The following is a 25,001-nucleotide window of genomic DNA, read 5'->3' as shown; positions in this document are numbered from 1 at the left end:
AGCCGAAGATATAGATGAACTCTTTATGCATCAGATGGCCAAGTTCTCCAAAAAATATGACATAGTTGTCATGGGAGATTTCAACTATCCAGACATTTGTTGGGAATCTCTCTCAGGCAAAACTAACAGGTCAAGGAAATTCTTATCCTCTCTTGCTGACAACTTTATCTTCCAAAAGGTAGGGGAGAAAACAAGGGGAACTGCTACCTTGGATCTAATCCTTATAAACAGGGAGGAAATGGTTGAGGAGGTAAAAGTGGCTGGGACCCTAGGAGGTAGCGACCATGCTATTTTAGAATTTTGGATAACTAGAGGTGGAAGACCTGTGAAGACTCAGACGTCAAGGTTAGATTTCAGAAAGGCAGATTTTAAGGGATTCAGAAAGAGAATTGGAGGGATCCAATGGCTGGATATCCTTAAAGACAAAAATGTCCAGGAAGGATGGGAAATCTTGAAAAATGAAATTCTCAAAGCACAGTTGTTAACAATTCCGAAAAGAGGGAAGAATAGGAAGCATTTAAGGAAACCAGGATGGATGAACACAGAACTTAAGCACATGCTAAAAAGGAAGAAAAAAATGTTTATAAACTGGAAAGAGGGAGGCATATCTAAAGAAGAATATAATGCTGTCTGCAGAACCTGCAGGGCACAAATCAGATTAGCTAAAGCTGAAAATGAACTGAGGCTTGCAAGAGATGTCAAAAGCAATAATAAAGGATTTTGGGGATATGTCAAAAGTAAAAGAAAAGTCAAAGATGCTATAGGATTTTTACAGGATGAAAATGATGAAATGGTAAGACAGGATGTTGAGAAGGCTGAACTTTTAAATTCCTATTTTGCATCTGTTTTCTCTCAGAAAGGAAATGCAACATCAACTGTTATTCACTGTCCTATTAAGGGAATAGAAGAATCCAGGATATCTATAAACAGAAAGATAGTGAGGAAACACTTAGCTAACCTAAATGAATTCAAGTCTCCAGGTCCAGATGAATTACACCCCAGAGTACTGAAGGAGATAGCAGAAGAAATTTTTGAACCCCTCTCCATAATCTTTGAAAATTCTTGGAGAACAGGAGAAGTGCCAGAAGACTGGAGAAGAGCAAATGTTGTTCCTATCTTCAAAAAGGGGAAGAAGGTGGACCCAGGCAACTATAGGCCGGTGAGTCTGACTTCTATACCAGGAAAGATCTTTGAACAAATTATTAAACAACATGTATGTCAATACCTGGATAAGAATGAAGTGATTAAACAGAGTCAGCATGGGTTTCTAACTAATAAGTCATGTCAGACTAACTTAATTTCCTTCTATGACGGTATCACTGATTGGGTGGATCAAGGAAATGCTGTAGATATAGTATATCTTGACTTCAGCAAAGCATTTGACAAAGTCTCTCATACAATCCTTATTGAAAAAATGACTAAGTATGGAATGGACAAGGCAACTGTTAGGTGGATTCATAACTGGCTTAGTGATCGGACCCAAAGAGTGGTCGTAAATGGCTGCACATCCAGTTGGAAGAATGTCTCAAGTGGGGTACCACAGGGCTCTGTCCTGGGCCCTGTATTGTTCAACATCTTTATCAACGATTTAGATGAAGGAATTGAGGGTAAACTGATTAAATTTGCTGATGACACAAAGCTAGGAGGGATAGCTAATACTAGAGAAGAGAGAGAGAGGATTCAAAAAGATTTAAATAAACTGGAGAAGTGGGCAGCAACAAACAGAATGGTTTTTAACAGGGAGAAATGCAAAGTACTACATCTGGGCAATAAAAATGAAAAAAGCATATATAGAATGGGAGGAATAGGGCTAAGTGACAGCACATGTGAAAAAGACTTGGGTATACTAATAGATCACAGACTGAATATGAGTCAACAGTGTGATGCAGCAGCAAAAAAGGCAAATGCAATTCTAGGATGTATTAACAGAAGCATACAGTCTAGATCACGTGAAGTCATTATTTCCCTCTACTCCTCTTTGGTCAGACCTCATCTGGAATATTGTGTCCAGTTTTGGGCACCACATTTTAAAAAAGACATCAACAAACTGGAGCAAGTTCAGAAAAGAGCGACCAGAATGGTGACCGGTCTGCAAACCCTGTCTTATGAGGAAAGGTTGCAGGATTTGGGAATGTTTAGTTTGCAAAAGAGAAGACTGAGAGGAGACTTAATAGCTGTCTACAAATATCTAAAGGGCTGTCACATTGTAGAAGAATCAACTTTATTCTCATTTGCACAAGGAAAGACTAGAAGCAATGGGATGAAACTGAATGGGAAGAGACACAGATTAGATATTAGAAAAAACTTTTTGACAGTTAGAGTGATCAATGAGTGGAACAGGCTGCCACGAGAAGTGGTGAGTTCTCCTTCAATGGAAGTCTTCAAACAGAGGCTGGACAGACATCTGACTGGGATGATTTAGCGAATCCTGCTTTGAGCAGGGGGTTGGACCAGATGGCCCAGGAGGTCCCTTCCAACTCTACGATTCTATGATTCTATGATTTTGAATCTCTGCACACACTTTTGGACACTGGACACTCTTGGATGGTGTGAGGCCCAATGAATATCTGAGCGCTATGTGACAGGCTCGATGGCACAGCTGTGACCAAAGTGACTAGAGGATAAGGGAGATTTTGAATCTCTGCACACACTTTTGGACACTGGACACTTTTGGATTGTGTGAGGCCCAATGAATATCTGAGCGCTATGTGACAGGCTCGATGGCACAGCTGTGACCAAAGTGACTAGAGGATAAGGGAGATTTTGAATCTCTGCACACACTTTTGGACACTGGACACTTTTGGATTGTGTGAGGCCCACTGGTATCTGAGCGCTATGTCACAGGCTCGATGGCACAGCTGTGACCAAAGTGACTAGAGGATAAGGGAGATTTTGAATCTCTGCACACACTTTTGGACACTGGACACTTTTGGATTGTGTGAGGCCCACTGGTATCTGAGCGCTATGTCACAGGCTCGATGGCACAGCTGTGACCAAAGTGACTAGAGGATAAGGGAGATTTTGAATCTCTGCACACACTTTTGGACACTGGACACTTTTGGATTGTGTGAGGCCCACTGATATCTGAGCGCTATGTCACAGGCTCGATGGCACAGCTGTGACCAAAGTGACTAGAGGATAAGGGAGATTTTGAATCTCTGCACACACTTTTGGACACTGGACACTTTTGGATTGTGTGAGGCCCAATGAATATCTGAGCGCTATGTGACAGGCTCGATGGCACAGCTGTGACCAAAGTGACTAGAGGATAAGGGAGATTTTGAATCTCTGCACACACTTTTGGACACTGGACACTTTTGGATTGTGTGAGGCCCACTGATATCTGAGCGCTATGTCACAGGCTCGATGGCACAGCTGTGACCAAAGTGACTAGAGGATAAGGGAGATTTTGAATCTCTGCACACACTTTTGGACACTGGACACTTTTGGATTAGAATCATAGAATCATAGAATCATAGAATCGTAGAGTTGGAAGGGACCTCCTGGGCCATCTGGTCCAACCCCCTGCTCAAAGCAGGATTCGCTAAATCATCCCAGTCAGATGTCTGTCCAGCCTCTGTTTGAAGACTTCCATTGAAGGAGAACTCACCACTTCTCGTGGCAGCCTGTTCCACTCATTGATCACTCTAACTGTCAAAAAGTTTTTTCTAATATCTAATCTGTGTCTCCTCCCATTCAGTTTCATCCCATTGCTTCTAGTCTTTCCTTGTGTGAGATTGTGTGAGGCCCAATGAATATCTGAGCGCTATGTGACAGGCTCGATGGCACAGCTGTGACCAAAGTGACTAGAGGATAAGGGAGATTTTGAATCTCTGCACAACTTTTGGACACTGGACACTTTTGGATTGTGTGAGGCCCAATGAATATCTGAGCGCTATGTGACAGGCTCGATGGCACAGCTGTGACCAAAGTGACTAGAGGATAAGGGAGATTTTGAATTTCTGCAGACACTTTTGGACACTGGACACTTTTGTATTGTGTGAGGCCCAATGAATATCTGAGCGCTATGTGACAGGCTCGATGGCACAGCTGTGACCAAAGTGACTAGAGGATAAGGGAGATTTTGAATTTCTGCACACACTTTTGGACACTGGACACTTTTGGATTGTGTGAGGCCCACTGATATCTGAGCGCTATGTCACAGGCTCAATGGCACAGCTGTGACAAAAGTGACTAGAGGATAAGGGAGATTGGAATGCTTTTAAAAAAGCAGTTTGCAGAGCAGTGGGTAAACAGCAATGCCAGCCTGTCTGGAAGCCTTAGAAGGCAGCCCAACAACCAACACCACTGATACACCACTATATAGCCTCCCCTTGCACTGCACACACAGTGACTGGTGTGTTGTGCAGGCAAAATCGCTAGCAGCAGAAGCAGTTTTTTTTGTCTTCTTCCCTGCCTAACGCTCTCCCTACAGAATCAGCAACCTCTCCCTATACTGAGATCGGCAGAAGTAAGATGGCGGTCGGCGTGCACGCCCTTTTATACCCCCTGTGACGCCCACCAAAGCAAGCCAATCACTTGCATGCCCTTCTGAAAGATGGTGGTGACCCCTGCCTATGTCATCACGTTGCCCACAGTGTCCGTGGATCCTGATTGGCTGAAAAAGAGCGCAAAACAAACTTTTGAAACGCGACTTTGGCGCGTAAGTCGCCGACCTCATCCTAGGGTCGGGTTTCGTTTCATGAAACCCGACTTTGCCAAAAGTCGGGGACTTTTGAATTTTTTAGACCCGTTTCGCTCAACTCTAGTGGTATATATGTAGTATGCATGTTGCATGCATGTGGAATATATGCAGTATGTATGTTGCATGTATGTAGCATGTATGTAGTATGTTTTTTTTTTTTTTTACATTCAACACATAGGCCGGATGATGGGACTACTACTGTCCCATCATTGGTTAATGTGTCAATCACCGTCATGGTAGCAGGCATCGCCCGATGGGACTTGTAGTCCCATCGGACGATCCTGCACAGACCCCCGCAGCCTGCACAGACCCCCGGACAGTCGGCACAGCCCCCCCGGCAGGCCGCTCAGACCCCCGGACAGTCAGTACAGACCACCGGCAGGCCGGTACAGAACCCCGGGCAGTCTGCATAGACCCCCCTCCCCCGGAAGGCTCGAACTGACGGCGCATCATGATGACATCATTTCGGCAGCCAATCAGAGCCACAACAGTGGCTCTTTGCATTATGGGAACTTCCGATTCCGACATTGAAAAAATATCGGTACTCGGTATCGGAATTCCGATACAGCGAATATCGGCCGATACCCGATATTTGCAGTATCGGAATGCTCAACACTAGTAGGGATATATTTGAAACATCCATCTTTACACTTGTTTCATTTATGAAGGAGGGACTCTGAAAGACAAGATGTGTCTGCTAATATCACACACCACATGGCCACCTAGGGTTGGTAAATGCTACAATGATAAAGCTGTGACCTAGGAGTCAGGAATGCTTCCAGGGGTGATCCCCATGATGTCCCCTGTCATTGCAGCAGTGTTTCCATCATTTTCAGATGTTTTTAGACCTGGGGGATCCATGTAGAAATGCTGGGGTCTCCCATAGACTTACATTGGGCTCGTTGTTCTGTCCAAGTACCTGAGTATTCAAATTTGCTCAACCCGAACGAGCACCCGAGCTCTTTACTGCTCGCTCCTCACTAGGTATGATGCTTTGATCTGTGATATTTTAGCAATGAAAGAAAAGCAGGAGGATTCGTGGTTTATTGGCTTTATTAATTCTTATTTTTCTGCGTTACTTAGTATTTGTTCAGTGAAGCCTGCGGCTGATTACACTACACTATTGTGGGGTTAACCCTTTTAGTAAGTATTATCAGGACTCCCAGTTGTGTCTGCAGTGATTACAGGGGGCTGCAAGCAGCAGATGCTCTGGAGGAGCCCGATGTGAGCGCTGCCGGGGGCTGGGGAGAAGGTGCCGCATCTGTGGACACTGCTAAATAAGGGGAGATCAGCAGCAACACGGCAAGTAAGGAGTTAAACGGAGTTGGAAAGACGTCTATGTACGTCACTGAGGACGGCGCTTTACCGAGGATTCCCGCTCATTGTCTGATCACAGGATCCGTTGGGGGATTTGAAGTTCCCGCTCTTGTTCCGCGGAGGATTACTACCGGTCACGGCTGACAGCGGAGATCACAATCCGGTCACCCGAGAACCGCGCTGAGTCCAGCCCTCCAGAGCCGCCATCACGGGATCGTCCTCCGGGAGGAGCCGCAGTCACTGATGTGGAGAATCGCCGGCAGCGGCCGCCAACTCCCCCCCGATACGTGATCACTGCGTGTTATCTCCACAGCGATGTCAGGGGCCGGAGGATCAGACACTAATGAGGGACTCCTCTCCCCCCACAGGTCTGAGGCTTCATATGATATTATCCCATTCATCTCCCGACACTCCAGTGTTTTGGGTAGAAACCGCACAACGGATTCCAGTGTGCGCAGCAACCTACAGACTGGTGGCGGCAGCCCGTGGTGTCTGGAATGTGAGGACCCGAGATCAGCGGCGTCAGCTCTGGTGGTGACGGGGTGGGTGGCTCTTAGAAGAGCCTTTGGTTGTGTAGGTGGGATCGGCAGCAGCGCTCACTTGCTCTTGCCGGACTTGCTGCTCTCGGTCTTCTTGGGCAACAGCACGGCCTGGATGTTGGGCAGGACGCCCCCCTGGGCGATGGTCACCCCACCCAGCAGCCTGTTCAGCTCCTCGTCATTGCGCACCGCCAGCTGCAGGTGTCGGGGGATGATGCGGGTCTTCTTGTTGTCTCGGGCGGCATTACCGGCCAATTCCAGGATCTCAGCGGTCAGATACTCCAGCACAGCGGCCAGATAGACCGGAGCGCCGGCGCCCACCCTCTCGGCGTAGTTGCCCTTGCGGAGAAGCCTGTGCACACGGCCAACCGGGAACTGCAGTCCTGCCCGGGATGAGCGGGTCTTGGCTTTAGCGCGGACCTTCCCTCCTTGTTTGCCGCGTCCAGACATGGTGGTGATCGCTGATAACAAGAAGAAACAGAAAAAAAAAATCTGCGTGATATAAGGCAATAGCTGCGCGGCTGTCGCTTTTATAATCATCTGCCCCGCCCTCCTCTCCTGTCATTGGATGGATCACAAGTTACCAATGTAAATCAGACTTGTGGAGCCATCAATGAGCTGCAGTGGGCGGAGCGACTGACGGTTCCGTTGGTCACATGACTTTGTCACCCAATAGCACGGCGATCTGACAGCAGAGTCATTTGCATGGCCGGGCTATAAACTCCTCTGGGAGGAGCAGGGTCGTTATTCTTCTCTCTTGTGCGGAGACGTTTCTCGTTCCCATCATGCCTGATCCCGCCAAGTCTGCGCCAGCTCCCAAGAAGGGCTCCAAGAAAGCCGTGACCAAGCCTCAGAAGAAGGACGGCAAGAAGCGGAGGAAGAGCAGGAAGGAGAGCTACGCCATCTACGTGTACAAGGTGCTGAAGCAGGTCCACCCCGACACCGGCATCTCCTCCAAGGCCATGGGCATCATGAACTCCTTCGTCAATGACATCTTCGAGCGCATCGCAGGGGAAGCCTCCCGCCTGGCTCACTACAACAAGCGCTCCACCATCACCTCCCGGGAGATCCAGACCGCCGTGCGCCTGCTGCTGCCCGGAGAGCTGGCCAAGCACGCCGTGTCCGAGGGCACCAAGGCCGTCACCAAGTACACCAGCGCCAAGTGAGATCTGCTCCGCCATCACCCCAAAGGCTCTTCTAAGAGCCGCCCACCCCCTCACCATAAGAGCTGCTCCTCCGCTGCCCTGTGTAGTGTCCTCATCAAGGCCGTGCATGTGCTGAGCAGCTCCTTTCCGGAGAAAACGTCTACACTGGGACCTCCTCTCTCCAATAGGTCAGTGATAATGATTGCAGGTGGTGCGTTGCACTCGGCGATAGGTCCTCGCTCTCCCGCAGCTGGTAATGATGATCTCTGCTCAGTGACATTTCCAGTAGATTATCCTCCTGGTTGGATCTCTGCTTTCTCTTTTCATCTCCTCTTACATTAACCCTTTCCATTCCAATTTGTGAGTTTCCTGTGAATGCTGGGGGTGGTAGTAGTGAGGTGCAGACACAACACTGGATGAATCCAGGAGCCGCGCTACAGCGATCTATGAGGGCACCCGGCCGTCACTGCGCTTCACTGGAATAATACAAGTTCATGGAGTCTCGGATTCTACGCACTCCTTTTCCTTCCGCTGTCCGGTTTATGTGCGTGTTCTCCCTATACGGATCGCACTCTCTCAGGAATAGATGGCGGCTGCGGTTTCTGATATCACAGGTGAGAAGTGAGATTCCAGTTATCGCTCAGCACTTTCTCTAGTCTCATCCATTGTAAGGGAGAGGGGTATGGTGTGCACAGCCGGGGTCTGCGGTGCTTGAGGCGGATTCTGTACAGAGCAGAGATTCAGCAGGAATACGGTCACTAAGGAGTTGAAAGTAAATTAAGTAGCGGGCGAATGGTCGGTTCTTTATTTCGATGTTCCGCCGTCATTTACTGAGCCGTTAGTGAACCCTAATTTCCCGCTCAGTCGCACATTGCGCTCCGGAGAAGCGTTAGCGATCACAATCTGATGTCACACGCGCTGGGTCCTGGTGCCGCCTCTCCAGTGTGTTCTGCCTATACCCGTATTTGTCCCCGGATCGGTGCTGGCGCCTTCCCACTCCCTTTTCTATATTGTCTTAGTGAACATTATTCCTGACGTTGATTGGAGCAGATCCCGTGCGCGGCGATGGTCGCTGCAGATCACATCGGTGGTTGGGGATCGTTATCTTGTATCTGATATTTCTCCTCTTCTCCGGGGATGGAGCCTCCGGGACTCGTTACATGCGGCTCCCTGCCCTGTACTGGCCGCCACCACCTGTAATGAGGAGCGACTGCCTGGGTCAGATGAGGCTTCTGGAGATCACTGTCCCTAAAGTATTTATTTACTTATTACATTATGAAGAAGCTGGAAAATAGCAACGGAAAAATCCAAATAACGGACAGATCTAGCGGCGGCGCCGCGATGGGGAGTTTTGTTGAATATTCTTTGTAACAGAGAGGGGGGGGAATTCAAAATCACCAACAGTCCTGTATTCAGCCAATCAGAGAAGAGGAGGAGCTTAACCGCGAATTCAATACTAGAACCCCCGCCCCGGAAACGGTCATCCCTCCTGTTTTCGCTCCGGTCCGCCCCGCCTCCATGTAAAGGACCCTGCGCTCATTAGTCATAGTGTTCTGCTGACTACAGGAAGATGTCTGGTCGCGGTAAAGGAGGGAAAGGTCTCGGGAAGGGCGGCGCCAAGCGGCACAGGAAGGTGCTCCGTGATAACATCCAGGGCATCACCAAGCCTGCCATCCGCCGTCTCGCTCGCAGGGGAGGCGTCAAGCGCATCTCCGGCCTCATCTATGAGGATAATCGCGGCGTCATGAAAGTCTTCCTGGAGAACGTGATCCATGACGCCGTCACCTACACCGAGCACGCCAAGAGGAAGACCCGTCACCGCCATGGACGTGGTGTACGCGCTCAAGCGCCAGGGCCGCACTCTCTACGGCTTCGGAGGTTAATGCGTCTCCGCTCCATCCTCACCCCCCAAAGGCTCTTATCAGAGCCGCCCACATCTACTAAGAAAAAGCTATGATCTCCGCTGTGTGATGTGGCCAGGGAGGGAGATTGCGGGTATTTTGTGGTGTTATGTGACATCAGCGGTTAAAACAGATGGTTACCTGGATATACAGCGCTATATGGGTCAGGAGTTACTGTATGGATGAAATATCTAGAGCGCTTTATAGAGGCTACATCACAGTATAGAAATTCACCACACTTTGAGGGTATACACACCTTACCCCTCTCCCTATATTAACGTTGGTTATGTTATAGACTCCGCATGTTTTACAATGGATGAGAATAGAGAAACGTGAGATTTCAGTTATCGCTCAGCGATCACCTGTGATATCAGAAACCGCAGCCACCATCTATTCCTGAGAGAGTGCGATCCGTATATGTAGAACACGCACATAAACCGGCAGTTCAGGACTCAGCTCGTTTTTGGAAAGATTTGGTGGCTCTGAAAAGAGCCTTTGTGTTGTGGTTGGAGCCCGGGAAGATCTAAGCTCTCTCCCCACGGATCCTGCGGGCCAACTGGATGTCTTTGGGCATGATTGTTACCCTCTTGGCGTGGATGGCGCACAGGTTGGTGTCCTCGAACAGTCCCACCAGATAAGCCTCGCTGGCCTCCTGCAGGGCCATCACCGCGGAGCTCTGGAAGCGCAGATCAGTCTTGAAGTCCTGGGCGATCTCCCTCACCAGGCGCTGGAAGGGAAGCTTACGGATCAGCAGCTCAGTGGATTTCTGGTAGCGGCGGATCTCACGGAGAGCGACTGTTCCTGGGCGATAACGATGCGGCTTCTTCACTCCACCAGTGGCAGGAGCGCTCTTCCTGGCGGCCTTCGTGGCCAGCTGCTTGCGAGGAGCCTTCCCTCCGGTGGATTTGCGGGCGGTCTGCTTCGTCCTGGCCATAGCTAGATGTAGAGGTGAACAGATGTGATAAGCAAAGCAGCGGGAGAAGGGTATTTATGCTCCAGGGCGCGTCCTCATTGGTCTATAGGAAACACGCCCCCTGCACGCCACTGGTTGGGGCATAAATAAAAGAAGCCAATAAGGACATGATGTGTTTAACCAATCATTGTGAAGAGCAACTCCGCCTCTCGCCCAGTAACCCCGCCCCCTGTTGTCCCCGCCTCCTCCACGAGGCGGTTCACATCATCCCTTACATTCGGAATATGGAGCAGACGCCACTGACGTAAATGCACGGCCATATCCGTGTACACAGCGCTGTACAGTGCAGAGCTCGTATTAGCAACAGATAACTATCCATCCTGACACTGCGCCCAGCATCAATTATATAATGTACTGGCACTGATCGTACAGCTCTGCAGGGAGGAGGTGGTGGCACTGATCATACAGGTCTGCTGAGGACAAGGTGGTGGCACTGATCATACAGCTCTGCAGGGAGGAGGTGGTGGCACTGATCATACAGCTCTGCAGTGAGGAGGTGGTGGCTCTGATAAGAGCCTTTGTGGGATGAGGACAGGGCGGCTCCGCTTATTTCTTGGCCGCGGGCTTCTTGGCTTTAGCCGCCTTCTTAGCCGGACTCCTGGCAGCTTTGGGTTTCGCCGCCTTCTTAGCGGGGCTCTTTGTCACCTTCTTGGGCTTCGGAGCAGCCTTCGGCTTTTTGGGGCTCTTAACTGCTTTTTTGGCCGCTGCGGGCTTCTTGGCCTTTTTCGGGCTCTTCTTGGGCTTCTTCGGGGATTTTGCAGCTTTCTTGGCTGCTGGTTTCTTGGCTTTGGCTGCAGGCGCCTGCTTCTTCTTGTCCTTGGTCTCCTGCTTCTTGTTCAGCTTGAATGACCCGGAGGCGCCGCTGCCCTTAACCTGGAGCAGGGCGCCCTTGGTGACCAGACCCCTGACGGCCAGCTTCAGGCGGCTGTTATTCCTCTCCACATCGTACCCTCCAGCAGCCAGAGCCTTCTTCAGGGCGGCCAGAGACACCCCGCTGCGCTCCTTGGAAGCAGACACGGCTTTGACGATCAGCTCGGACACGCTGGGGCCAGAAGGCTTTTTGCTCTTCTTGGCGCCCCCTGCGGAGGATTTTTTCGGCTGCTTCTTGGATTTGGTGGCCGGTTCGGCAGGAGGAGGAGGAGCGGCGGCTGGCGCGGTCTCTGCCATCATATAATCAAGAACAAACACAAAGTGCTGAAAGAAAAATTACAAAAGCCGAAGCAGGAGCCGCCTCAAATATATACAGTCACACTGCGCACTGATTGGCTGCCCCTCCTGAGCTTCTATTGGCTGACACTGGTCACAGGCCCCGCCCCTCCTGTCTGAGCCAGGTGAAGCTCCGCTCTCCCCTTGTGCTTCCTTGCCCGGGATAAGCGACCATTACCGGTCAGGACCGGGCAGCAGAGCCGCTGTGTCAGTGTCCTCCTCCTCACTGACATCTCCCCCACATGTCTATAGCCGTCACTGGCGGAGGAGGCAGGAAGGAGCCGGGAAGAGCCCCGGAATCTCCCCATAGTCCTCCTGGCCGCACATCATTCTGTATCGGGGAAGATGAATCTGCTGCGGGAGCTCGCTCCTTCTGTTCCCGGCACCTGTCACTATCACAGGGATCTGTACCACAATCTGTACCGTGCAGGAAGCTGATTGGACGATGGGAGAACGACCTGGAGCTGCTGAGAGGTCGGAAGGAGACACAGACGGCGGCTCCGCTCCCTGCAGCTTCTGGCCTATATATATCCAGTGTGTGGGCTTGTGGATCAGGAGCGCGGAGTCCAGAATATCTGATGTGTGGAATATACAGCGCTATATGGAGGGTACGCGTCCCTCTATGGGGGAGTACAGCCGTCAATGAGGGTGTACCCTAATATAAGGGGAGTATACAGCACTATATTCTAGACTACGATACTATATGGAGGGTTGTCAGCACTATATGGCGGTATACAATACTACTTGAAGGTTATACAGCACAATATGTCGGTACATAACAGTATTTGGCAGCTTACAGCACTACATGGGGGTATACAGCGATATATGATGGGATAAAGAACAATATGGAGGGCCCACAGCACTTTCTGGAGAGTATTTAGCTATATATGGGGGCATACAGCGATATATGTAGGTATCAGCACTACCTTATCCTCAGTTACTGTATGGAGGGTATCCAGCACTATATGCGGGTGTTCTGTAGATGACACAGGTTTATAGAGGAGAAATGCAGCACTAGATGGGGAGTATACAGCACATGTAGCCTTTGTAGTGCTGTATACCACCTAGTAGGGAGGATGGTGGATGTACAGCACCGTACTGGGGGTGTATATTTTTGCAATCCTAGTGCCCGCAGCTCCAGGGCTGATCTGTGTCAACTCCGCTTCCAGCAGTGATCGGAGCGGACGCCACACGGAGAACTGGTAACCTTATACAAGGGCGGCTCCGTGTGGGCTCCGCATCCAGCACAGATCGGATGATACAATCCGCACATGTTCTACCAGGAGGAGCCCGATGTGCTGAGCACGGGGAAATGACGAGCAGCAGACACAGGAGCAATAAGGGGTTAAACGGAGGAGAAAGCACGGTGATTGGTCGATTCCTGTGGGCGGGGCTTTAGATCCGTTTGATGATTTGAATCTCCCGCTCAGTCGTGTTCTCGGCGCTCGATCATTAACCCTTCAGTGACTGTGCTCTGCTTGTGGAAGAGACACCATTTCCCGATCACTGTCAGGAGTGAGCGGCCATTATTCCTGTGGACCTTGCGGTAAAGTGAGACTGTATTAACCCCTCACTCCCCAGACCGGTGCCGGCTGCTCATTATCTCACCAATCACAGTTATGGATATTTTATGTAGGCATCTTGTATGCGAGACGTCTCCTCCTCTGGAGGATGGAGCTCCCACACTCCGCAATACACCGGCTCCGGACCTGCGTCATCTCCAGTCCTCTCTCCGGTCCGCCGGGCTCGGATGACGGCGCTGTACACTACGGGGGCGGATTTCCCCTCTGTTCTCCCTTCAGGCTCCGGTTACTGATAAATAAGAAAAGACACAAGCAGCCTCCCCCGTCATGAGGGGAACGAGCCGCTAATGTCCGGCTGCATCCATCAGCCCCGGCACAGGAGAGCGCTGCCGGCTGGAGCCGCACAGTCCACGGTATTAGGAGCAGTCAGGAAGTCACGGTCAGTGTCCACATGTAGATGGTAAATGAGGAGGGAGACAGTGATGAGATGCAGGCGCTGGACACCGGGAAGCCGCCACTAATAAGGGGGCGCAGAGTCACCGGTACAGGATGTGACCGCTCCGCACTGGATTTACACCGATCCTGAGAAATAGGATCTGACCCAACTCCCTCACCTCAATCATCCGATACCAGGAATTGTCGCTTCTCCAGGACACATGTGGGCGGCTCTGAGAAGAGCCTGGGGGGTGAGGATGGAGCGGAGAATCATTAACACCCCCTATAGTGCTGTATTCATCTAAATAGCGCTGTGAAGCTCGATATACTGCTGTGTACAGGGCTGCAAACCTCCTGTAATGCAGAACCCCCACACACAGCTGTAAACCTTCCATATAGAACTAGATAAAAAAAAAAAAAAAAAATGGCTGTTTGCGGCCATTTAATGCTCAATACCCGCTATATAGCTACGACTCCCATTAATACACTGCAGTGTACCCTCAGAGTGCAGTAAATATCTATACTGTGATGTAGCCTCTATAAAGCGCTCTAGATATTTCATCCATACAGCAATTCATGACCCATATAGCGCTGTATATCCAGGTAACCATCTGTTTTAACCGCTGATGTCACATAACACCACAAAATACCCGCAATCTCCCTCCGTGGCCACATCACACAGCGGAGATCATAGCTTTTTCTTAGTAGATGTGGGCGGCTCTGATAAGAGCCTTTGGGGGGTGAGGATGGAGCGGAGACGCATTAACCTCCGAAGCCGTAGAGAGTGCGGCCCTGGCGCTTGAGCGCGTACACCACGTCCATGGCGGTGACGGTCTTCCTCTTGGCGTGCTCGGTGTAGGTGACGGCGTCACGGATCACGTTCTCCAGGAAGACTTTAAGGACACCGCGAGTCTCCTCATAGATGAGGCCGGAGATGCGCTTGACGCCTCCCCTGCGAGCCAGACGGCGGATGGCAGGCTTGGTGATGCCCTGGATGTTATCACGGAGCACCTTCCTGTGCCGCTTGGCACCGCCCTTCCCGAGACCTTTCCCTCCTTTACCGCGACCAGACATTGTTCAGGAAATCTTCAGATGACTGTAGAAACCAGCGCGGAGTCCTCCTTATATAGAGGGTGAGCGGACCTGAGTGAAAACTACTCAGTGATGACTATGGGGCGTGCCGCATTACCGGCTCCTCCCTCACCTTTCACTGATTGGCTGATCACATGTGTGCAGCTCCCCCTTTCTTTCTCTCTCCTCAGTGATGCGTGATGAGTTGTGTAGTGATAATAACATATCCGGGCCTTGTGTGTGATATCTGGATGTGGAGACGAGAGGGTGGATGTGACGACAGCTCCTATGCGGCAGACAGTGCGGGATTCCTGCTAGCTTCCTGTAATGAGCTGTTCTCTGCAGTGACCACACGGGGGGAGGGGCGAGATTAGGCACATATTGGCCGCACTGTGCGATTCATTGCCCCCTAGTGGCAGATCTGAGGATCAGAAACAAAATCTCGCCCCTCACCCGTCTTTGAGAGGGTCCTTTCCCCCAGATACAGTTGGTGTGTGACGTCACGGGACATTTTGTCTTCCTCTGTATCCTGGTGATCCACAGTTCATTATGTTGCCTTGGTCAATAATGCCCCTGTGATCAGTGCTGTACAGTGACCCAGGGGCAGACACTGTCAGCTCGCGGCCCCTCCCTGTCCCATATGAGGCTTATGATGGGTACAATCTGGCCATGGGACCCTGGAGCCTTGGGCTCTGAGTAGGGTCATAGTGGGGCCCACCCTACAGTAATAGGCAAATGCATGTAAGCTGTTATCCCTGTTAGGGTGAGTGCACACGCTGCGGAATGCTCTGTGGATTTGTCCGCACAGATTTATTGCGGATTGCTCTGTGGTTTATCATCTCTACAATGGAGCAAATGGCAAACCGCAGCAGAATCCGCAGCGTGTGCACACAGCCTTATAGTGAAGCGTCAACTGTAATACACATCTACTGTGCGCCCCCTGAACTGGGGTCAGAATTACGGTAGTTTGCATTAAAGGGGTTCTTTTGTCAAAACAAGTTGTCACTGATCCATGGGTTAGTACAGCAGAAAGGGGTCAGCAGTGCTCACCTGCCCAGGTCTCTGAGCAAATGCACTACAGGGTGCAGCAGACCCATATAGCAAAGATGGCGGCAACACAGGTCCTGATGAGACAACCACTCCCAATCCTTGGAGGGGGGATTGCTTAGTTTTACATTGCACAGAATCTGCTTGTACCGGGCTCTGGTCACACACAGGTAATGCACAGTGTCCGGATTAGAGCCCATTAGTGACGCCCCGACTATTAGATCAGGCGGCTGCCCAGCACTATCTACATGCATCCCAAGTGAACAGACACCACAGTTTACAAGGCCAAAAATTCTGGGCCTTGCCGCACCCGGAAAAATAAGGTGCAAAAAATACAAAGAAATTTTTCGTCCTCTTTTTGTGGCTTTGCTTTTAAGTTTAGTGTTAGGACGCGCGAGCGTGAGGAGCCCTGACGTGGCTGCGAGCTTGTATATCTTGGCCAAAATATCGGCCAATACCTTACATGTTTCTGTGTATTTTTTGCACCTCATTTTTCCGGGTTCAGCCGCCTGATCTAATAGTAGGGGCGTCACTAATATGCTGTAAGCCGGACACCGTGCATTACCTGTGTGTGACCAGCGCCCTGTACAAGCAGATTCTGTGCAATCTAATACTAACAATCCCCCCTCCATGGGTTGGGAGTGGTCTCATCAGTATTCTGCACCTGTGTTGCCGCCATCTTAACTACAAGGCTCTGCTGCATCCTGAGAGGGAGTTTGTTCTGAGACCTGGGCAGGTAAGTACTGATGACCATTTTCTCCTGTATTCTTGAATTTTTGGAGGATTTTCAATCCTCTTTTTGTGGCTTTGCTGTTAAGTTCACTGATCCCTGGGCTCCACAGGATAGGTGATCACTTCTGTCCGACCATTAGAAACTGCACCGATTGGAAGAATGAGGACGTTTTTTCCCCATTTGAAAATGCAGCAGCAGGTGAGATGTCTGACCGCACCTCCATTCATTCTTTTTGGGGCATTAAGAAAAAACAAGTGCAGTCACTGAGACAATGAATGGATCAGTCATCAAGTTTCACATGAGATCCAATCTAATGGGGATCAAAGCTCCACATTTTGTCGATCGGTGTCAGTCCAAGCAGTCAGACCCCATCAATCAGTATGTTATCGCTTATCCTGTTGAATTTATTACTTTTTTCACTGGAGAAATTCTATAAGTGCATCTCAGCCTCTGTGTACCAATTGCCATTAGTGATTATATACTTTAAAATTCTTCTTCTAATCAACATCTGAGAGAAAAAATGACCGCCATATATAACACAGTCCACTATACCGAGACCAATAATGCCACATACAAGAAGAAATATCACCACCTCCAGACCACATACTGATCATGAATGCAAACCATGACACTAGCAGCACTGTTATTACCACCAGTGACATTATATACAGGAGCTCTGTATATAGTGTCAGTGTACAGGTAATACAGTGATCACTGGTGACACTGTACACAGGAGCTCTGTATATAGTGTCAGTGTACAGATAATACAGTGATCACTGGTGACATTATACACAGGAGCTCTGTGTATAGTGTCAGTGTACAGGTAATACAGTGATCACTGGTGACACTGTACACAGGAGCTCTGTATATAGTGTCAGTGTACAGATAATACAGTGATCACTGGTGACATTATACACAGGAGCTCTGTATATAGTGTCAGTGTACAGGTAATACAGTGATCACCAGTAACATTACATAGTAACATAGTTTTGAAGGCTGAAGGAAGACCTTATGTCCCTCTAGTTCAGCCTATTTTTACTGCATTGTTGATCCTGGGGAAGGCAAAAAACCCACAGAGTAGAAGCCAATTTTCTCCATAGGGAAAAAAATTCCTTCCCCTAAGCTGGGTCAACCATCTACCTGTAATATTCTGTTATTTGTAACCTTCTATACTGTTACTCACAAGAAAAGCCTCCATTCCTTTCTTACATTCATTCAGTGAGTTGGCCATCACCACTTTCTCAGGAAGAGAATTCCAGAGCCTCACTGCTCTTACTGTGAAGAACCCTCTTCTATGCTGGTGCAGAAATTGTCTTTCCTCCAAACGAAGAGAATGCCCCCTTGTTCTTGTCACAGTCCTTGGTACAAACAGTTCATTGGAGAGATCTCTGTATTGCCCTCTGATATACTTGTACATATATATTAAGTCTCCCCTAAGTCTTCTCTTTTCTAGAGTAAATAGACCTAATTTTGATAACCTTTCTGGGTATTGTAGTGAACCAACTCCATTTATCATTTTAGTTGCCGCCTTTGAACCCTTTCAAGTTCAGTAATGTCATTCTTGAGCACCGGCGTCCAAAATTGCACACAATCCTCCAAGTGTGGTCTGACGAGTGATTTGTACGGAGGGAGAATTATGTTTTCATCTCGTGTCCCCAGACCTCTTCTAATGCCTCCCATGACCCTATTTGCTTTGGTGGCAGCTGCCTGACACTGGGCACTCCAATTTAGCTTCTTAATGACTTAGATGCCTAAGTCTTTTTCCACGTCTGATTTCCCCAGCAGTTTCCCATTTAGTAAGTAATTGTAGCATCTGTTTCTCCTTCCCATGTGCATAACCTTACACTTATCTGTGTTAAACCTAATTTGCCATTTTTCAGCCCAATTCTCCAATTTACTCAAATCTGTCTGTAGTTGCAAACTTTCCTCCTTTGTGTTAACTCCCTTACATATTTTTGTATCATCTGCAAATACTGATATGTTACTGTGTAAGCCATCCACTAGATCATTAATAAATATATTAAATAGTAGGGGGCCCAATACAGACCCCTGTGGTACCCCACTAGTAACCCTGGCCCAATCTGAGGATGCCCCATTAATAACCACTCTTTGTTTTCTATCACTGAGCCAGCTACCTACCCATCTACACACATTTTCCCCTAGCCCAAGCTTTCTCCTCTTACTTACCAATCTTTTATGTGGGACAGTGTCACATGCTTTAGAGAAGTCGAGATAAATGACATCCAATGATTCTCCTTGGTCCATTTGAGAGCTTACATCCTCATAGAAGCTGATCAGGTTAGTTTGACAGGAGCGATCCTTCATAAATCCATGTTGATATGGAGTTAAACATTTATTAACATTGAGATATTCCATAATGGTTTCCCTTAGAAACCCTTCAAACATTTTACCCACAACAGATGTTCAGCTTACCGGCCTATAGTTTCCAGGTTCCCTTTTACACCCCTTTTTGAATATTGGTACCACATTTGCTTGCCGCCAATCAAAAGGAACAGACCCTGCTTCTATAGAGTCTTTAAATATAAGGAATAGAGGCCTGTCTATCACATTACTTAACTCCCTTAATACCCGAGGGTGAATGCCATCAGGGCCTGGTGATTTGTCCGTTTTAATCTTACTAAGGCGGTTCTGCACTTCTTCCTGGGTTAGGCAGGTAATACTTAATGGGGAGTTTACATTATCACTAGTGTTGAGCATTCCGATACCGCAAGTATCGGGTATCGGCCGATACTTGCTGTATCGGAATTCCGATACCGACTTCCGATATTTTTTCAATATCGGAATTCGGCATCGGAATCGGAAGTTCAAAGTTGATTGACGGCCTGACGTCATCATGATGCGCGGTGTGTGCGCATCATGATGCGCCGTCATTTCGGGCCTGCCGGGGGGCTGTGCCGGCCTGCCGGGGGGCTGTGCCGGCCTGCCGGGGGGCTGTGTGGCCTGCCCGGGGTCTGTACCGGCCTGCCGGGGGGCTGTGCCGGCCTGCCGGTGGTCTGTGCACCCTGTGGGGGTCTGTACCGGCCTGCCGGGGGGCTGTGCCGGCCTGCCGGTGGTCTGTGCACCCTGTGGGGGTCTGTACCGGCCTGCCGGGGGGCTGTGCCGGCCTGCCGGGGGGCTGTGCACCCTGTGGGGGTCTGTACCGGCCTGCCGGGGGTCTGTGCCAGCCTGCCGGGGGGCTGTGCTGATGTCCGGGGGGCTGTGCAGGCATCGTCCGATGGGACTACAAGTCCCATCGGGCGATGCCTGCTACCATGACAGTGATTGACACATTAGCCAATGATGGGACAGTAGTAGTCCCATCATCCGGCTAATGTGTTAAATGTTAAAAAAAAAAAAAATACTACATGCATGCTACATGCATGCTACATGCATGCTACATGCATGCTACATGCATGCTACATGCATGCTACATACATACTACATGCATGCTACATACATACTACATGCATGCTACATACATACTACATGCTACATATATACTACATACATACTGCATGCTACATACATACTACATGCATGCTACATACTGCATACATGCTACATACATGCTACATACATACTGCATACATGCTACATGCATGCTACATGCATGCTACATGCATGCTACATGCATGCTACATGCATGCTACATGCATGCTACATGCATGCTACATGCATGCTACATGCATGCTACATGCATACTACATGCATGCTACATGCATTCTACATACATACTACATGCCACATACATGCTACATATATACTACATGCTACATACATACTACATGCTACATACATACCACATACATGCTACATACATACCACATACATGCTACATACATACTACATGCTACATACATACTACATGCTACATACATACTACATGCTACATACATACTACATGCATGCTACATACATGCTACATGCATGCTACATACTACATGCTACATGCATGCTACATACATGCTACATGCATGCTACATACATGCTACATGCATGCTACATGCTACATACATACCACATATATACTACATACATACAATACATTCATACAATACATACATAGACATACAGTACATATAACATAGAGTAACATACTTACCAATACTTGTCACATTGTTCCCCGAAGCCATTGTCGTCTACGGAATAAATATTAACATAACAAACCACAAAAATACTCACCCACGATCCGAAGCAGTCCACGAGTGTGTCCCACGACGATCTTGGGTAGAGAACTGCAGCATCAGATGAAATGTTTATAAAATGGAAAGAGGGAGGCATATCTAAAGAAGAATATAATGCTGTCTGCAGAACCTGCAGGGCACAAATCAGATTATCTAAAGCTGACAATGAATTGAGGCTTGCAAGAGATGTCAAAAGCAATAATAAAGGATTTTGGGGATATGTCAAAAGTAAAAGAAAAGTCAAAGATGCTATAGGATTTTTACAGGATGAAAATGATGAAATGGTAAGACAGGATGTTGAGAAGGCTGAACTTTTAAATTCCTATTTTGCATCTGTTTTCTCTCAGAAAGGAAATGTAACACCAACTGTTATTCACTGTCCTATTAACGGAATAGAAGAATCCAGGATATCTATAAACAGAAAGATAGTGAGGAAACACTTAGCTAACCTAAATGAATTCAAGTCTCCAGGTCCAGATGAATTACACCCCAGAGTACTGAAGGAGATAGCAGAAGAAATTTTTGAACCCCTCTCCATAATCTTTGAAAATTCTTGGAGAACAGGAGAAGTGCCAGAAGACTGGAGAAGAGCAAATGTTGTTCCTATCTTCAAAAAGGGGAAGAAGGTGAACCCAGGCAACTATAGGCCGGTGAGTCTGACTTCTATACCAGGAAAGATCTTTGAACAAATTATTAAACAACATGTATGTCAATACCTGGATAAGAATGAAGTAATTAAACAGAGTCAGCATGGGTTTGTAACTAATAAGTCATGTCAGACTAACTTAATTTCCTTCTATGACGGTATCACTGATTGGGTGGATCAAGGAAATGCTGTAGATATAGTATATCTTGACTTCAGCAAAGCATTTGACATAGTCTCTCATACAATCCTTATTGAAAAAATGACTAAGTATGGAATGGACAAGGCAACTGTTAGGTGGATTCATAACTGGCTTAGTGATCGGACCCAAAGAGTGGTCGTAAATGGCTGCACATCCAGTTGGAAGAATGTCTCAAGTGGGGTACCACAGGGCTCTGTCCTGGGCCCTGTATTGTTCAACATCTTTATCAATGATTTAGATGAAGGAATTGAGGGTAAACTGATTAAATTTGCTGATGACACAAAGCTAGGAGGGATAGCTAATACTAGAGAAGAGAGAGAGAGGATTCAAAAAGATTTAAATAAACTGGAGAAGTGGGCAGCAACTAACAGAATGGTTTTTAACAGGGAGAAATGCAAAGTACTACATCTGGGCAATAAAAATGAAAAAAGCATATATAGAATGGGAGGAATAGGGCTAAGTGACAGCACATGTGAAAAAGACTTGGGTATACTAATAGATCACAGACTGAATATGAGTCAACAGTGTGATGCAGCAGCAAAAAAGGCAAATGCAATTCTAGGATGTATTAACAGAAGCATACAGTCTAGATCACGTGAAGTCATTATTTCCCTCTACTCCTCTTTGGTCAGACCTCATCTGGAATATTGTGTCCAGTTTTGGGCACCACATTTTAAAAAAGACATCAACAAACTGGAGCAAGTTCAGAAAAGAGCGACCAGAATGGTGACCGGTCTGCAAACCCTGTCTTATGAGGAAAGGTTGCAGGATTTGGGAATGTTTAGTTTGCAAAAGAGAAGACTGAGAGGAGACTTAATAGCTGTCTACAAATATCTAAAGGGCTGTCACATTGTAGAAGGATCAACTTTATTCTCATTTGCACAAGGAAAGACTAGAAGCAATGGGATGAAACTGAATGGGAGGAGACACAGATTAGATATTAGAAAAAACTTTTTGACAGTTAGAGTGATCAATGAGTGGAACAGGCTGCCACGAGAAGTTGTGAGTTCTCCTTCAATGGAAGTCTTCAAACAGAGGCTGGACAGACATCTGACTGGGATGATTTAGCGAATCCTGCTTTGAGCAGGGGGTTGGACCAGATGGCCCAGGAGGTCCCTTCCAACTCTACGATTCTATGATTCTACGGGCTGCAGGAATCCAATGACGGAAGGTAGGTATCCTTCCGCACTGTATTCCTCCGCCACTTAAAGTGAGACTAGGGACTTTTTTTTTTTTTTAAGTGGCGGAGGAATACAGTGCGGAAGGATACCTACCTTCCGTCATTGGATTCCTGCAGCCCGTAGAGAACGGCAGCAACAGCTGATGCTGCAGTTCTCTACCCAAGATCGTCGTGGGACACACTCGTGGACTGCTTCGGATCGTGGGTGAGTATTTTTGTGGTTTGTTATGTTAATATTTATTCCGTAGACGACAATGGCTTCGGGGAACAATGTGACAAGTATTGGTAAGTATGTTACTCTATGTTATATGTACTGTATGTCTATGTATGTATTGTATGAATGTATTGTATGTAGTATGTATGTGGTATGTATGTAGCATGTAGTATGTATGTAGTATGTATGTAGTATGTATGTAGCATGTAGTATGTATGTAGCATGTAGTATGTATGTAGTATGTATGTAGCATGTAGTATGTATGTAGCATGCATGTAGTATGTATATGGTATGTATGTAGCATGTAGTATGTATGTAGCATGCATGTAGTATATATGTGTTATGTATGTGGTATGTATCATGCATGTAGTATGTATATGGTATGTATGTAGCATGTAGTATGTATGTAGCATGCATGTGGTATGTATGTGGTATGTATGTAGTATGTATGTAGCATGTATGTAGCATGCATGTAGTATATATGTAGTATGTATGCTGCATGTAGTATTTATGTAGTATGAATGTAGCATGCATGTAGTATATATGTGTTATGTATGTGGTATGTATGTAGCATGCATGTAGTATGTATGTAGCATGTAGTATGTATGTAGCATGCATGTAGTATATATGTAGTATGTATGTTGCATGTAGTATTTATGTAGTATGCATGTAGTATGTATGTAGTATATATGTGGTATGAATGTAGCATGTATGTAGTATGTATGTAGTATATATGTGGTATGTATGTAGCATGCAGTATGTATGTAGCATGTATGTAGTATGCATGTTGTATGTATGTAGCATGTAATTTTTTTTTTTTTTTTTACATTTAACACATTAGCCGGATGATGGGACTACTACTGTCCCATCATTGGCTAATGTGTCAATCACTGTCATGGTAGCAGGCATCGCCCGATGGGACTTGTAGTCCCATCGGACGATGCCTGCACAGCCCCCCGGCAGGCCGGCACAGCCCCCCGGAGCCTGCACAGCCCCCCGGCAGGCCGGCACAGACCACCGGAGCCTGCACAGACCCCCTGGCAGGCCGGCACAGCCCCCCGAAAGGCCCATACAGACCCCAGAGAGGCTGTACAAGGGCAGGAAAGGGTTTTTCTTATTCCGATACCGGAAGTCCCATAGACTTGAATGGGACTTCCGGTATCGGAATCGGCGATACCGATACTTTTTTTAAAGATCGGCCGATACCATCCGATACGATACTTTGAAGTATCGGACGGTATCGCTCAACTCTAATTATCACTCTGCATTTCCCCTGGCAAATCCTTTTCCTGTGTAAACACTGTTGAGAAAAAAGTATTTAAAACATTTGCTTTTCCAACATCGCTCTCTATGATTTCACCCTCATTGTTCTTTAAAGGGCCGACACCATCAATTTTAATCTTTTTACTGTTTATATAATTAAATAATAGTTTGGGATTTGTTTTACTTTCCTTAGCAATGTGTCTCTCAGTTTCCACTTTTGCTAAATGGTTTTGTTTTTTACACATTTTATTTTTTCTCTATAACTTTTTAATGCTTCTTCATTGCCTTCTTGTTTTAGCTTCCTAAATTCCTTGTTCTTGTTCTTTATTGCCCTTTTTACATCCTTATTTAGCCACATTGGTGTTCTCCTGTTCCTAGCCCTTTTATTTCTGTACGGTATGGCTAGCTCGCAGTGGGTGTGTAAAACGGATTTAAATGTTTCCCATTTATTTTCTGTGCTCCTATTTTTGAGGACATTGTCCCAATCAATTCGGCGAAGGTCCTCTCTAAGCTGCTCACACTTTGCTTTCCTGAAATTCAGCGTTTTCGTAGCCCCCTTCCAGGGCGCCTTACTGAAGGACAAGTGGCATTGTGTTATATTGTGGTCACTGTTCCCTCGGTGCCATCCACTCGGACTTCTGTTATTCTATCTGGCCTGTGGCTTAACATTAAGTCCAGAAGGGCCGTCCCTCTAGTTGGGCCCTGCACAAGTGGTGACAG

At 47.6% G+C, this 25,001-nt stretch overlaps 5 protein-coding genes and 1 pseudogene across 5 annotated transcripts; 2 read left to right on the top strand and 4 right to left on the bottom strand.

The window, feature by feature from the left end:
- Positions 1–6,567: 6,567 nt before the first annotated feature.
- Positions 6,568–7,086, bottom strand: LOC141091648 (histone H2A type 1-like). The gene has a single exon (XM_073577329.1). The coding sequence runs from the start codon at positions 7,009–7,011 to the stop codon at positions 6,619–6,621; it is 393 nt and encodes a 130-aa protein (XP_073433430.1). The 5' UTR covers positions 7,012–7,086; the 3' UTR covers positions 6,568–6,618.
- A 222-nt stretch (positions 7,087–7,308) lies between these two features.
- Positions 7,309–7,770, top strand: LOC141091650 (histone H2B 1.1-like). The gene has a single exon (XM_073577331.1). It carries the CDS (start codon positions 7,347–7,349, stop codon positions 7,725–7,727), a length of 381 nt encoding a protein of 126 aa, XP_073433432.1. The 5' UTR covers positions 7,309–7,346; the 3' UTR covers positions 7,728–7,770.
- A 163-nt stretch (positions 7,771–7,933) lies between these two features.
- Positions 7,934–9,640, top strand: LOC141091652 (histone H4-like; annotated as a pseudogene).
- Positions 9,641–10,079: 439 nt separating this feature from the next.
- On the bottom strand, positions 10,080–10,582 carry LOC141091649 (histone H3). Its single transcript, XM_073577330.1, has one exon. The coding sequence runs from the start codon at positions 10,539–10,541 to the stop codon at positions 10,131–10,133; it is 411 nt and encodes a 136-aa protein (XP_073433431.1). The 5' UTR covers positions 10,542–10,582; the 3' UTR covers positions 10,080–10,130.
- Positions 10,583–11,077: 495 nt separating this feature from the next.
- LOC141091647 (histone H1.5-like) lies at positions 11,078–11,827 on the bottom strand. The gene has a single exon (XM_073577328.1). The coding sequence runs from the start codon at positions 11,748–11,750 to the stop codon at positions 11,127–11,129; it is 624 nt and encodes a 207-aa protein (XP_073433429.1). The 5' UTR covers positions 11,751–11,827; the 3' UTR covers positions 11,078–11,126.
- Positions 11,828–14,457: 2,630 nt separating this feature from the next.
- Positions 14,458–14,825, bottom strand: LOC141091651 (histone H4). The gene has a single exon (XM_073577332.1). The coding sequence runs from the start codon at positions 14,816–14,818 to the stop codon at positions 14,507–14,509; it is 312 nt and encodes a 103-aa protein (XP_073433433.1). The 5' UTR covers positions 14,819–14,825; the 3' UTR covers positions 14,458–14,506.
- Positions 14,826–25,001: the final 10,176 nt, after the last annotated feature.

This window comes from Dendrobates tinctorius, unplaced genomic scaffold (genome assembly GCF_039654945.1).
Source record: "Dendrobates tinctorius isolate UK_male_01 unplaced genomic scaffold, ASM3965494v1 ptg000055l, whole genome shotgun sequence".
Classification (NCBI taxonomy): domain Eukaryota; kingdom Metazoa; phylum Chordata; class Amphibia; order Anura; family Dendrobatidae; genus Dendrobates; species Dendrobates tinctorius.
The sequence above is the reverse complement of the archived record's forward strand: the minus strand, read 5'-3'. Positions and strand labels throughout refer to the sequence as shown.

Excerpts from the sequence above, each read along its gene's own strand:
- LOC141091648 (XM_073577329.1), bottom strand. The coding sequence starts at position 7,011 with ATGTCTGGACGCGGCAAACAAGGAGGGAAGGTCCGCGCTAAAGCCAAG.
- LOC141091650 (XM_073577331.1), top strand. The coding sequence starts at position 7,347 with ATGCCTGATCCCGCCAAGTCTGCGCCAGCTCCCAAGAAGGGCTCCAAG.
- LOC141091649 (XM_073577330.1), bottom strand. The coding sequence starts at position 10,541 with ATGGCCAGGACGAAGCAGACCGCCCGCAAATCCACCGGAGGGAAGGCT.
- LOC141091647 (XM_073577328.1), bottom strand. The coding sequence starts at position 11,750 with ATGATGGCAGAGACCGCGCCAGCCGCCGCTCCTCCTCCTCCTGCCGAA.
- LOC141091651 (XM_073577332.1), bottom strand. The coding sequence starts at position 14,818 with ATGTCTGGTCGCGGTAAAGGAGGGAAAGGTCTCGGGAAGGGCGGTGCC.